This window comes from Anolis carolinensis, chromosome 5 (genome assembly GCF_035594765.1).
Source record: "Anolis carolinensis isolate JA03-04 chromosome 5, rAnoCar3.1.pri, whole genome shotgun sequence".
NCBI classification, from domain to species: Eukaryota; Metazoa; Chordata; class Lepidosauria; order Squamata; family Dactyloidae; genus Anolis; species Anolis carolinensis.
Genome location: NC_085845.1, coordinates 183809365 through 183822898, shown reverse-complemented (window position 1 = coordinate 183822898; position 13534 = coordinate 183809365). Strand labels below are relative to the sequence as shown.

Below are 13534 nucleotides of genomic sequence, written 5' to 3'. Positions count from 1 at the left end.
GTTTTAGAAACAATGACTGATGATAAAGCTTCAATGGAGACACTTTTTTCCCATGAAAACTCTTCCAGTAGTGAATTTCCCTTTCTAGTAGATTTCTTTCACTTCCTATTGTTTCACCTCCATTCTTAACTATGAGTCATTTATAAGTCGAATCCTTGTAACTCAGCCACTGCCTGTATAGTTCTCCTTCATGGTACATTTTCCCCAAACTAGGCTATAGAATAAGACAGGTTAAGTGTGTGTGGTTCATATATATGCCTACAAATTAATAGCTGAGAGGTACCTTATAACAAGTATACATCCTTAAAGCCGAAACATAATGACAAAGTTTTGTTGTTAGACTAATTGCCCCAAACTGCCATAACTGCTGAGCAACCAGTAATTCTAATTCACATGTTGTAAACACATGATTAGGAACCTTTTCTTGTAGCTTCACCAGGCTCAAATACATTCAAGTATAAGCTGTGAACAGTAGGGCGACAATGAAGGATTTCAAATACAAATATATGCTTTTCAGGATTCTTTTAAGGAAGCCACAATATGATGGGGCCAGTTTGAATAATGTCTCCGGGGACATGCAACAAGGAAGGAAAAAGACAGGTTTACTTTTTCTTATATCAGCAACAGCATGATGATCATGTATCACATTCAGAAGCCAGTGTAGTTTCCATTTACAGCTGCAACCTTCAAATTGTTTAAACAAGCAAGAAAGACATTTCCCAGAATTTTAGGACAGTCTAACTGGCCATAAAATGACATCAGGAGTGATTGGTTATAGCTCAACACAAAATCTAAATTAGATGTCAAGGTCTTAAATACAGAGTACAGCAGAACTCTAAGAAAGATGGTTGAGAGAGAGAGATAACTTTGGAAAAGGTACAGAGGTAAATAAAAAAGACTGAATTTTCTATAACACAATTCAAGTTTATTCCATTCATTCTTGCAACACAAACACAGTATCATTTAGCAGTCTGATTTCTATGAACCATGATAATGATAAACCAAACTGTGTCAAAATAGTTACATTGTGGAAAGGTCAAATATCAAAATGCACAAAGCACTACTTTTCTTCTGTCACTGGGTAGAAAGATATGATTGTTTCTCCATTTATAAAATATTAGACTGTTCTGTTTGAGATTTTGCATGCAACACTGCAACTGCTCAACTAGGACATTCCACTCTTACCAGCTTCTTCTATTGACCGATTAACCCATTCAGTACTGCACTGAAGAACAAAAACTAAGTTATGAAAGCAATGCTTATACAAAGGGAAGCAAAAAGCTTTAAGACTGTAAGACAGAACTTTAAAATGATATCTGCAAGGAGGGAGATTACTGCTGGATTTAACTTGGAATACTTTTGAAACCTCATATTAGATAAAGGGCCTCAAAAGAGTTTTTGCAATATAAGAGCAGTATGAGACATTGGTAGCTACCATTTTTAGTTCTGCAGAAAAACAGAATATCAATAGCACATGATCTCTCAGTTTTAAAAAAAGCCCAGTTAGTTTTTTCTTAATGTTTGTTATAGAACCCAGCGGCCTAGATGCAGTGAACTGCAGAAACACTTCACTGGTTTAAAGAACAAGTATTGTGTATATTTTAACAATTATGTTTAAATGACTAAAAGTTACTTGATAACTATTCATCATAATCAATTTTCCTAAATGAAATGTGTAGGATGGGGAGTGAGATGACTATGGGGAAAAAAGATGTAAGTAGGTAGAGCAGCTCAGACACTGAACTGCTAGAAAAAAAGCTCAAAATGATTCAATTTTATATAAGGACTACAGATGACTTCTGTAATACTTAGCTATGAAGCAATAGTTAAGAATTTCACCTTTAAAACAAAAAAAATCATTTCATTTCATGTGAGAAGAATTTTCAAGTGGACTAGGTCAACTGTAAGCAACAATATCTGGATTATAATCTAATCAGATTTTGAACAGCACTTTGGCTGTAAAACAGAAAAGAGAACATGTGTGCTTACACACACTTGGCATGCAACACTTTTATTTTAACTTCACATTCCTGCCTTAGCTAAAAAATAGATTATATGGTTGCACTTGTAAGACTGTGTTTAGATAATTAACTTTGTTCACCTCATAGCATGAATATTATGGGTGGTAATAAGGGGCAAATAAAATTTTGATTAAATTGTAATATTAGTCACAATTACACATTGCCTATGGAGAATGTATTCTTAATTCTGTTTTGACAAGACTATTACAGTAAATATTTGCTTGCATTCTTGAATTCAAAGGAAATATTTTAAAAATTGGAAAAAAAGAATACATTCAATACAATGAAATGTGTGGACACCAGAATAAATGGATGACAATCGAGATACAATATTGCACAGATAGATGCAAAGCCAGTGGAAGTTTCACTGGGAAGTTTTTAACATTATGATACAAAACCTACCCACATTTCTGAATATGAATATCCAATTGCCCTGGCATCCCTAAATCCACATATTTGTATATTACAAAGCCTTATGCATGAAATGTCCCTTAAAAAGCTATCATGAAGAATATTTGCGAAATGAGCTGTATAAACAAACAGGCTTTACCAGGCTGTAAATGCAACATGTCATTATTTCCTTTGGGAACATGACCCTTCAACCTGTACTATTCTTCCAGACCCAATGCCACAATAGTGAATTAGAATTCATTTCAAAAATTCATGCAATTTATGAGATAAAGGTTAAAGCTAGGACAAAGAAAGCTTCTGCCTTCTTTAAGAAAATAAATGAACTTAAATTGATAGCAATTTCTTCTTTAGTAGTTAAGATGTTTTGTGACTAAATCGTGAAGGGAAAAACAATCATCCTCTAGCACCAATGGGTCTGGAGCAGTCAAGTTTGTTCCAGTATATTTTATGATGTGCTGGGTGAGGAAGTTCCATCTGGGCGCCTTTAAGGGTAACTCTTTTCCATAATTAAGCATTGTGTATCATCTGGCTGGTTCTCAACTAAATGTCTTGGATGGTGGAAAAAAAACCCATGATTTGGATCACCCCGCTTAGTACCACTGGCTGGAGATGTAGCCCTACTTTTACTGTACAGTCCTTATTAAAACAGGCAGTCACAAATTAGCATGGCATCCAGTTGTTAAGTACTTGGACCTTAGAAGCAAATGACTGTTGCTTAAGGCACAAGGACTACAGAAAAGCTGCTCCACTGCCTTGATTGGTAGGTAGCAGCAGAACAGCACTGGGCAACCCCTGCCTTCACAAGTCGGAAAAAATACAGAATGGAGCATCCATCTCACAAATTTTCAGCATGTCTTAGCAGAACAAGAGAAGCTCATTAGGTTGCATGTCAGATCACATTCTTCTCCTGATGCTCAAGAAGGTTCAATTTTGGGGAAAGACTGTACCCTGAACAAAGTCCTGACAAGACATCAATTATATGGATTTCTACTCTCTCTTCTCTGATAAAGGTACCTAGCTAGTCTGATTTACTGTGATTTTTCCTCCCTCTCCAATATTTAGCTGAAGAAGCTGGAAGATACAAAGAGTGATAGACAGGCAGCAGTGTGAGGCCACAGGAGAGACATTAGATCTCAGTCCATCCGTCACTGGAGAAGAGCTTTGATTGCCTGATTGTCAGTGGCTTCAAAGGCAGTTAGTCCATCTGGCCCTCTCACTGTCTTATCAGCACCCTGTAAAGAGATAAGAGCTGTCACTTTAGAGAAAGAGGTGAAAGAACAGGTTGCTTACCTGTGTAACTATGGTTCTTCAAATGGCCATCTGTGCAAGAGATTCCTAAACATTTTCATTTTTTTTTTTCAAAATTGCATAGATACAAAGTTTCCTATGTGAACAAGGGGGATTATATGTACCGAAACACTTTGTAATGAGAAAATGCTGGCACACGTGTAGTCATCTATCTTTGTGGAGCCTCTGGTGGCCTAGGGGATAAAAGCCTTGTGACTTGAAGGTTGGGTTGCTGACCTGAAGGTTGCCAGGTTCGAATCCCACCCGGGGAGAGCACAGATGAGCTCCCTCTATCAGCTCCAGCTCCATGAGGGGACATGAGAGAAGCCTCCCACAAGGATGGTAAAACATCAAAACATCCGGGTGTCCCCTGGGCAACGTCCTTGCAGATGGCCAATTCTCTCACTCCAGAAGCAACTCCGGTTGCTCCTGACACGGAAAAAAAATCTATCTAAGCTAAGTATTTTAAATAATTTCTGTGGTTTTCTTACTTTACAGTTTACATGGAATTTCTTCAGCTAGGGTTGCACATGTTTGATTAGTACTGTATTTAAATATGAGCTTTGAAAGAGGTAACTTCCAAACCATTCAGCATTGGAAAGATAGGTTTTAAGTAATTCCACACTTCACACAGCACATTAAGTGTAGCTTAAGCAAATTTGTGAAAACTTTATTTCATTATCCTATGCACACACTTTTACATCTCAGGTACTTAAATAATCCAGAGGGTTTTAAAAGTATTACCACACACCAATTTTAACCAAACTATCCAGCAACAGTTGTCTTAAGGTGCCAGCTAAGATTCAGGAAAACATTATCTGCCAGAACTCAACAAATGTAAATAATAATATCAGCAGCAGCAACAACAGTTTAACCTCTAATATGGACTAAAATCAATTGCTTGCACTAGCTAGAATAGATTGACTCAATAGAGTTTACATAAATGTTGGCTTACCATTCAGCCACATTGGATATTTTCTAGGCAAGAACAGCAATTGGCTTCACAATCATGGCCAAGAATAGAAGAAAGTGAATTAAAAATACTTTCCAAATATAGCTATACTCACTACTCATACTCAAGCAATCTGTGCTTCAATTAAAATGTATATACATTAGAATTCGGTCATGTATTTTGCAAAGACTAGTAAATAACACCAAAGACTCAAAGTATAGTTTATGCTGAAATTAAAAAAATACAATAAAAATGGAATCCAAGTAACTATAACCTCCTTTGGAGCTCTTTATAAAATCAGCCTTGTGTAGCATTCCCTGTACTCCAACGTGCAAACTTAAAGCAGTCTGAAAATATTACATTCTCCAACAGTTACTATCTGGGAGATGCAACAATTTAAGAGATAATTAAACTTTGAAAATTCCAAATCCTTTAAAATACTTCAAACACATGATAGATGCAAACAAAATGCAGATTGCTACCACAGTCACATCTGTGCAATAATCTGGGAGCATTCAGACTGTAAAAAGAGCAGCCACAATTTGCAGGAAGCCAAGGGAAGAATAAATACACATGCAGAGCACAAATAATTGATTAAAATAATTATTGTAATTATTCTCCTTTCTGTCCAAGAGACTGAAAACCTTTCTGGCTTAATTCTGCCAGGAATCAAACACCCAGGACATAGAATTCTGTGAACTTTACTTAGACAAGGAATAAAATAAGAGCATGCACTATGTTGATAGATAAACCACAGGGGAACAATATAAAAGTTAGAAAGTTATGTAGTCTAAAAGGACTATCATGAATAGGATGGAAGATGATTAACCTTTTTTGTTTGGCCAGTATAATAATGCAAGAAATTTCTTTTCAGTTATTGTCATTAATATACGTTATCAAAATGTAGATAGGTAGAGAAATGTGTGTGATGGAATAATAACACTTTAAGACTGATCTATAGAATCTGGGAACCACTTTTGTGATGTTGATAACTTGCCATTTTTCAAACTAAACTTCTTTAATCACAAAATCTACAGAGATACTCGCAGGAACACCTTAGCAAGCGGGAGTCCAAAAGTGGCAGGCTAAAACCTGGAATCTCAAGCCATGGCTGATACCAAATGAAAAACTTCCCCCTGGGCACACAGAAGACTGGGCGAATTGGAAGGTGCTGAACAGACTGCGCTCTGGCACCATGAGATGAAGAGCTAACCTTAAAAAATGGGGCCACAAAGTGGAGTCCACGACATGCGAGTGTGAAGAAGAACAAACTACAGACCACTTATTACAATGCAGTCTGAGCCCTGCCACATGCACAATGGAGGGCCTTCTTATAGCAACACCAGAGTGGCCAGGTACTGGTCAAAGAACATTTAGCATAATGCCAAGTTTTTAACTTTGTGTTTTTGAACTGTACTCTCAGTCCGCTTCTGATACAATGAATAAATAAATAAATCACAAAATGTGAAGCCAAAACAAATCGAATTACTACAGGTGTATTGTGTAGCAAATGAAGGATTTTGTAAATGCAATATGTGATAGCATGGATATTTTAAATACGTACAACACATGTAAGATCATGTAGATTTCTTTGTTTTCAGCAAATACTTTTAAAATTCTATCACCGCTGTCCTCATTTGTTGTGAGAAGGAAGGGCATGTTTTCTACAGTTCTACAATGTACTTGAAAATATTATTCATCATTTGCCATGTTTCTGGACTGCTGCTGTCTGTGACTTAATGCTTTCTGACCTGTCAAATGCTAACCCTGGGCAAAAACTGAATCCAGTTTGCTGCAGTTGGCAGACAAGCAGATTGGGGGAAAAGGCCAGTGGAACAAGACACAGTGAGCGTAGTTCGTTGTATAGAATGTTTAAAGTAGGGATGGACAAATAGCAGTGCACAAGCAGTATATAGCTTCTGTTGCTGTTTTTTCAGCTACAGTTCTCCACTTGGGGTGTGGGAGGAGAGAACAAAAAAGGGCCTTTTTAATTTTGAGGGTCACCAGGAAGTATACGTTTTATGCTTAAATAGCACACAGGAATCTCAAACTCTCTCTTTTAAAAATCCATTTTTAAAATCAGATGCATTCCTGAGCCTGCTGTATCTAGTGGTGGCTCCTTGATTTGGCACTTGGATCTTTTGAAACTATAACGACTATATTAAAGGGACAGGCACTTTCTGGGTGAAAATGTGTTCCCGTTGCTAGGAAGACAAAATTATTTGTGAGATTTATAACAGCTTTCAGAAGATATGTTCAAAGGCATCAAAGGCCAAATACCAGGCAGCAGACTTTTGCTATAACATGTATTTATAGGTGTGATCCTATATAAAACCTTGTTTAAAAATCAGAGTAATGTGAAACTATGTGAGCACTCTGCTTTAAATAAAACCAAAAAGCTATCTTTATTATTTGTGTCTTACTGAAAGTTACCCTTTTCTACACTTTTAGATCAGATTTGATTATATACTGAATTTCTGTTAGATACCTAAAAGTCAGAATTTCAGAATTTTGCTTGATTTGAAGCTTAATATGGGCTAAAAATATGACCTTGATTTTAAGCAGTGGTAGCTTTTCTTCTCAGAGGAAAATGATGTTATAGTCAGTAGTTCTCCAATTATTGATTTTGGCGTGCATACAGTAACTGTACAAATGCTGGACTACAAAATCTAGGTGGGCATGAGAGCTAAATTATGTTTTGGAGATTCTGTCACCCTGGTCTGAGTTCTGATCCATGCACACAGAATGGTCTAATAACAGTTTAGAAGAAAAGTTGCTTTTGTCCTTCAACTTAGATGGCCTTTCCATTGCTTTATCTACTTTTGTATTTTAAAGATGTCAGGCAGGTTGAAGCACTACAAGCATACAAGTGCGGCCCAAAGATATTTAATGACTCCACTCTGTCAAAATCATAGCTGTAATAGACTAGAGCCAAACACTATGATTAGTGTGTCAGCATCATCTGAGAACACTCAATCACCTGCAATCTTAGCATTTGAAGTTTTCCAAGTACACCTTATTTTATGGTGAAATAACAAATCTATTTCAACCTGTCACTTTTTACATTTTGGAGGAAAAAATATTTCAGGAGAGTAGTATCACGGAAGAACACAAAAGGAACAAAGGGTGAAAGAAACAATATACAGTTTGGGTGTTCATGCAGTACTTGCAAAAACAGCTTTAAGTTGAAAAGAATAAGCACTGTTTCTGTTAAATTGTACAGTGGTCTTTATGTTTATATTCACATTATATTATGAAAGCTATATAGAATTCTTTTTTAAAAATTGCTCATGGCAAGTTGAAATGATGCATCTTGACCTTTAAGGCAAAGAATAAGAGAAGATTCCTATCTGATGTAGAAATTTCAGCAATGCTGCTAGAATATAGGGAAGCATTCAAAAGAGAACTGGAATAATGTTTTTAAAAGGTCCATAAGGCTAGGTGATTTGAGAATGATTATTTAGCAATAAAATAGTATGGCAGAGGAATATCATCATGCATGATTGGCAACAGTTTGGTGGTAATAGCAAACAAAACAAACCCATCCAAAATGGCTACAGCAGGGTCAAAGTAGACATTTGGCATTCAGCTTGTGAAGTGGCTAGCACAGGCAAGGAAAATTTATACCTCCCCTATCCATTGCTTTTTCTCTGTATGCCCTTCCCCACTTTGCAGGTGTTCGACAGCAATTCATGGATGCAGCAAACACATGCCTGGAATCGTGATTGGGGAAAGGGATTGTAGAAGATAGGAAGTAGTTATTTCATCAGACGTAAGATGTCAAAAGCTATGTAGCTTTTTAGTAATAAATTTGGGCAATATCACAACTTATTTTTAACACAGCTGATTCACACTGATGTGATTAAAATACTTTGTAAATTGAGGTCATAAACTATTGATCTTGATTGAAAAAAACTGAATCTCTCCAGTAAACTGCCTCTGTTTTTTTCATTGTTTTCTCACCAGTCAATGTGAAGTTTGTAAAACCTGATAGATACTTAAAATAAAAAATTACTGAGCAAGACTGGCATCATGAGTAATTGTGGAGACCAATGAATCCTCAGCTATTTCTATAAGGATTCTATAAAATTAAATATTAAAATATTAATATAGAATATAAATAAAGCATTATAATTAGAATTTACAACACTACAATATTTTTTCAACAGAAGCAAAGAGATGTCCTGCACCTGTGAGAGGAAAGGTTCCTAAAAATGCTTGTATTTTCCAGTTTGAAAAAGCTGTAGTGCCTATACAGAAAGATCTATGCAAAGTAGAATCTGTGCTTAGACAATGGTTATCTGGACACTTTGATGACCAAATCGTAGTAAAATAGCATAATCAGTTTATAAACTGATGATCCCAGGATGGCTATTACTAGGCAATCTCTTATTTTGTCTCTTTTAAAATTAAAACCCTATAGATGTTACACTATTTTACATAGTACCTATAGTATATTCAGCATTTTATTAATGTAATTATTATGACATTTTGGAAAACAAAATGCAAGTCCTGTATCAGGCACATTTAAAGTTCTCACCTTTGACAGGAGCAACTTCACACAAGAGACATGGCCTTCATAAACTGCTGAAAGAAGTGGAGTGATATTGTGTTTGTCTGGAGCCTACAAAAAGAAGAATTGAAGTTGAAGAATTCTTAGTGGACCATGTATAACTTATTATAGACTAGCTGTAATACAGCTGTAACAGTATTAAAACAGAATGACATTAGAATGAATACACAGAACGCTGGATGCACAAGAAAGTGTCACAATGCTTTTCTCTTACTTGGTGAAATAGAAATCTAATTCTTGGCATCTTCCAAAAACATGCTATTGTCCAGAAAATCTATTTATAATCAGTTATAACTAAAACCAGAATACTTCCTGCCTAAGCATTTGACTAAATCTGTGTTTAATGAAAATGTGGGTGCTGACAGAAAAGGCAGTAGGCAAGAGACTGTTTTGGTCCTTTACTCCACAAAAGCCTTTCCTTTACACACTATACTCTTGAGAAAAGCTTAGTTTCTATTTCAGATTATGGCTCGGGAAAAAGTGACTTTACATGGTGATCAGGGAGAAAAGCACAAGCATTCTTTGCTCATCCTTCCCTACAAATAATGCCATCACCAGCCATGTTTTTTAAAAAGGGAGGGCAGGGAAAATTTTTTGCCTTGTATCAAAGAGATCCATCACAAGGTTAGTGAAATATGTGACTTCAAATGAGCTACGGATATATTTCTACTTCTCAAAATAATAGAAAATATGAAAGCAAATTTATTTGACCTCTTAAGATATCACAGTGGATTATATTATATGCTATCATTAAGGTAAAAACCTCTACTCCAATAATATGTGTGATATTCTGTTGAACTGTTCCGATATTTAAACTATCAAGAGTAACCACCAACACAATGAAGATTAGAGATAGAAAGGTTCCTCAAACTACTAAACATAGTAGAAGGAACATTATTGTCAATAGCATATACTCACTTGCCACCATTTCTCTATTATCCACTTTCTGTATTATTTTAGAACACATGCAAAACATATTTGATAAGTTACAACACTAAAATAAAAACAATTTGTGTGTGCATTGGGGCAATCATGCCTCAATATCATTATGAATGTTAAACACTACCATTTGTCTCCAACCCCCAAACAGAACTTTGTGCAAGCCTGACTGATTTTAATAAACATACATTAATATCAGCTCCCTTTAGTAGAAGGAATTCCAGGATCTCGAGCTGTCCACAATCTGTTGCATAGTGAAGAGGTTTTCTCCCACCTTCCAATGTCCGATTAACATCTTCACCCTTCAGCATTAAGAAAAGTTAATAATTTTTAAAAATATCCCTTTGTGAAATGTAACTTTTTGTTATCACAGCAATAAAATGATACATAATCAAAGGGGAATTCTCAATTGCTTGAATACAAGCCGGTTCAAGCAATAGGACCTTCATCTTCCTTGCTACAAAACAAGAAACTGATGATGAATATTTATTTATTTATTTATAGCATTTTAGCCCCGCCTTTCTCACTCGAGGGGACTGAAGACGGCTTATACTACTGGCAAAATTCAATGCCCCAACAAAATCAATAAAAATCAACAATATGTTTAAACAAACACATTATACAAGCTTAAAAGCATATAATTACTTAATTCCATTCTTCCAAAAAACAAAAACAAAAAAAAGGCTACTGGGAAAAGGAAGAATGGAAACAGTACCATAAGAAAAAAAAATCTTAAAATTCCATTCTAAACCATTATTTGCAAACAGTAAATCAAGGAATAAACGCATAAAATGATATTTCCAGAGGGTATAGCAAAGTTAAGATTGTTGGCAAAACAATCCTATGTCAAGAATCTAGGTCTTTTTAAATCTAGCAGCACCATGGAAATTGGATTTATTTTAGCATGAGTTTTTGTAGATTTCATACCACTTCAGACGCACTAGAGCCCTGGTTCCCAACATAGGCCACAAGGGGATTTGATTTTTAAGGGGGGAAATTTGAAAATGTGTTATTAACAGTGAATTCATTTCTTATGGTTCTAGGGGCCTCATATTTATTTATATATCTACCTGGGCTGACATTTGGAGAGACAGATCCAGGAGCAGTCCCAGGCTGTGAGCACAGTCTTTCAGGGGGAACGTAACCCCATCCAGAACTGGTTGACACACCTCTGACCCCAGATGAGGACCCTTTATGGCAAACACACCTGTTTTGTCTGGATTCAGTTTCAATATGTTTTTCCTCATCCAGCCCATTACCTGCTCCAGGCATTGATTCCAAGGAGACATACTATCCTAAGATAAAGCTGTTTTTGAAGATATGGAGAAATATATTTGGGTGTCATCAGCATACAGTATGAGAGTGGAATGGTGAGAGCATAGTTAACTAAAGAGTGCATTTGCACAGAAAAGTGAGATAACTTTCATTCCAAACACCCCCACTCCCCTGAGTGGTTTTTTCTGAGTGGTTTTTTAACAGTACAAACTACTGTATATACTCCAGTATAAGCTAACCTGAATATAAGCAGAGGCACCTAAATATTTGAGAAAATTTATTGACTCGGATATAAGATGTGGATGGGAAATGCAGCAGGTAATGGTAAATTTCAAAAATAAAAAATAGGGGCTAATAAAATTACAGTAATTGAGGCATCAGTAGGTTAAATGCTTTTGAATATTTACATAAAACTGTAATTTAAGATAATAAAACTTTAATAAGATAAGACTGTCCAACCCTGATTACCTATATACTCGAGTATAAACCAACCCAAATATAAGCTGGCCAGGACCTTCATTTGAGTATAAGTCAAGGAGGGCTATATTTCAGCCCTAAAAAGGGCTGAAAAACCCGGCATATACTCAAGTATATATGGTACACAAAATACATTAAAATCTTTTTGCTTTGTATATGAATGCAGTAAAAAAATCTGAGAAAAATCAAAGCACAATTATTGCTTTCATAGATAAGTCAAGTCATTTGTATTGATTTTCTTTAAAAAAACAAACATCAGCCGCAAGAAAATTAACGTCGGTGATAGAATATTCTAACCTAATATATGCAATGAAACTGGACACTTAAATTACCCTGAATTCAATGCAGATTACTCAAATCCATTATGCCTTGAACATTACTACTGCCCATGTGATAGTTGTTCTATTTCATTACTTGACTTTACCAAGCATAAAGTGTTCTCACTTTCATTTTTATACAACTCTTCCTGCCTACCATTCAGAGGTAGTCATCATATTTTCCTAGCCAACTGTTCACAATCTAAAGGTCCATCAACTGCAATACTTGTTGTAATTATTCACCTAGAAATCACATTTTACCGCTGTATCCAGACAGTTCTTTTAATTTTCACGTTGCATTTGGACTCCAGAACTTATGTAGTTTGACATCTTTAATTACTATGACTCAATGCTATGGAATCATGGGAGTAGTAGTTTGGTGAAGTTTTTTTCTCCCCCTTTTCAATTTCGAATTAACATCTTCACCCTTCAGATCAGTAGTGTCTGGCAGAGAAGGCCAAACTCTCATGATTCTGTATCATTGAACCATGGCGGTTAGGGTAGTGTCAAACTGCATTAATTCTATAGTGTAGATGCACCCGCAGACAATCTGTCAGCTTGATCTTACAACAGTTCATAAACTCTGAATACCTTAAAATGGTCTTCTTATAACTCCACATTTTGATAATATTTTTAGACACAAAACTGAGATCTACAACCTTCTCCACAGGCATGCCGTTAGTGTATTTTAGGTAAAGGACAGAAAATGGCAATGCTCTATTTTAATTAAAAGTACAGTACAAAAAATTACATGGGTAACCCAAATGGTGGAAAATACACACCATTAATATGAACACCAAGGAATTATGCATATATGTGAAATAAAAATGATTGCCTGGTGGTAGTCATTGCTTGTGGTCAATAGATAACATGTTTTAAGAGCTCTAACTCTAATAACTATACACTGAGACACAATGGACTACAATCCCCAACTAGAAATTGGCTGCACATTCTAAGAATGCAGTTCACCATTTTCCAAATATGGGCTGACCATGTTTCTTTAATAAGCAAGGAGAAAGAACCAACTCACAAAAACCCTAATCGTTACTTCTTTCTTGATTGAGAATTCTAGAAATGCTCAACATACCTTTCAGTTCTAAGAATTCAAAGACTCAATGAAAGATACTGTGCTTCTCATTTTGAGTAACACTCTTGATAAAGTCTAATCATTTAAATTCCTCTGTTCATCTGCCATCGCAAATTATAGGAGTGAATTAAATTTTATTGTCTTTATCCATTCAATGCACTATGGCATCAGCCCATTAAAAACACAATGAATAAA

At 35.7% G+C, this 13534-nt stretch overlaps 1 protein-coding gene across 2 annotated transcripts in view; it reads right to left on the bottom strand.

Moving 5' to 3' along the window:
- Positions 1-903: 903 nt before the first annotated feature.
- mtpn (myotrophin) overlaps positions 904-13534 on the bottom strand; it is a 33937-nt gene continuing 21306 nt past the window's right edge. For both annotated transcript variants that reach the window (XM_008121775.3, XM_003228199.4), the window contains exons 2-4: positions 10372-10485; positions 9212-9295; positions 904-3664 (exon numbers count right to left, since the gene is read on the bottom strand). In XM_008121775.3, coding sequence (XP_008119982.1) covers positions 3578-3664; positions 9212-9295; positions 10372-10485 — 285 coding nt within the window. In that variant the 3' untranslated portion in view covers positions 904-3577. The remainder of the gene's footprint in view (positions 3665-9211; positions 9296-10371; positions 10486-13534) is intronic.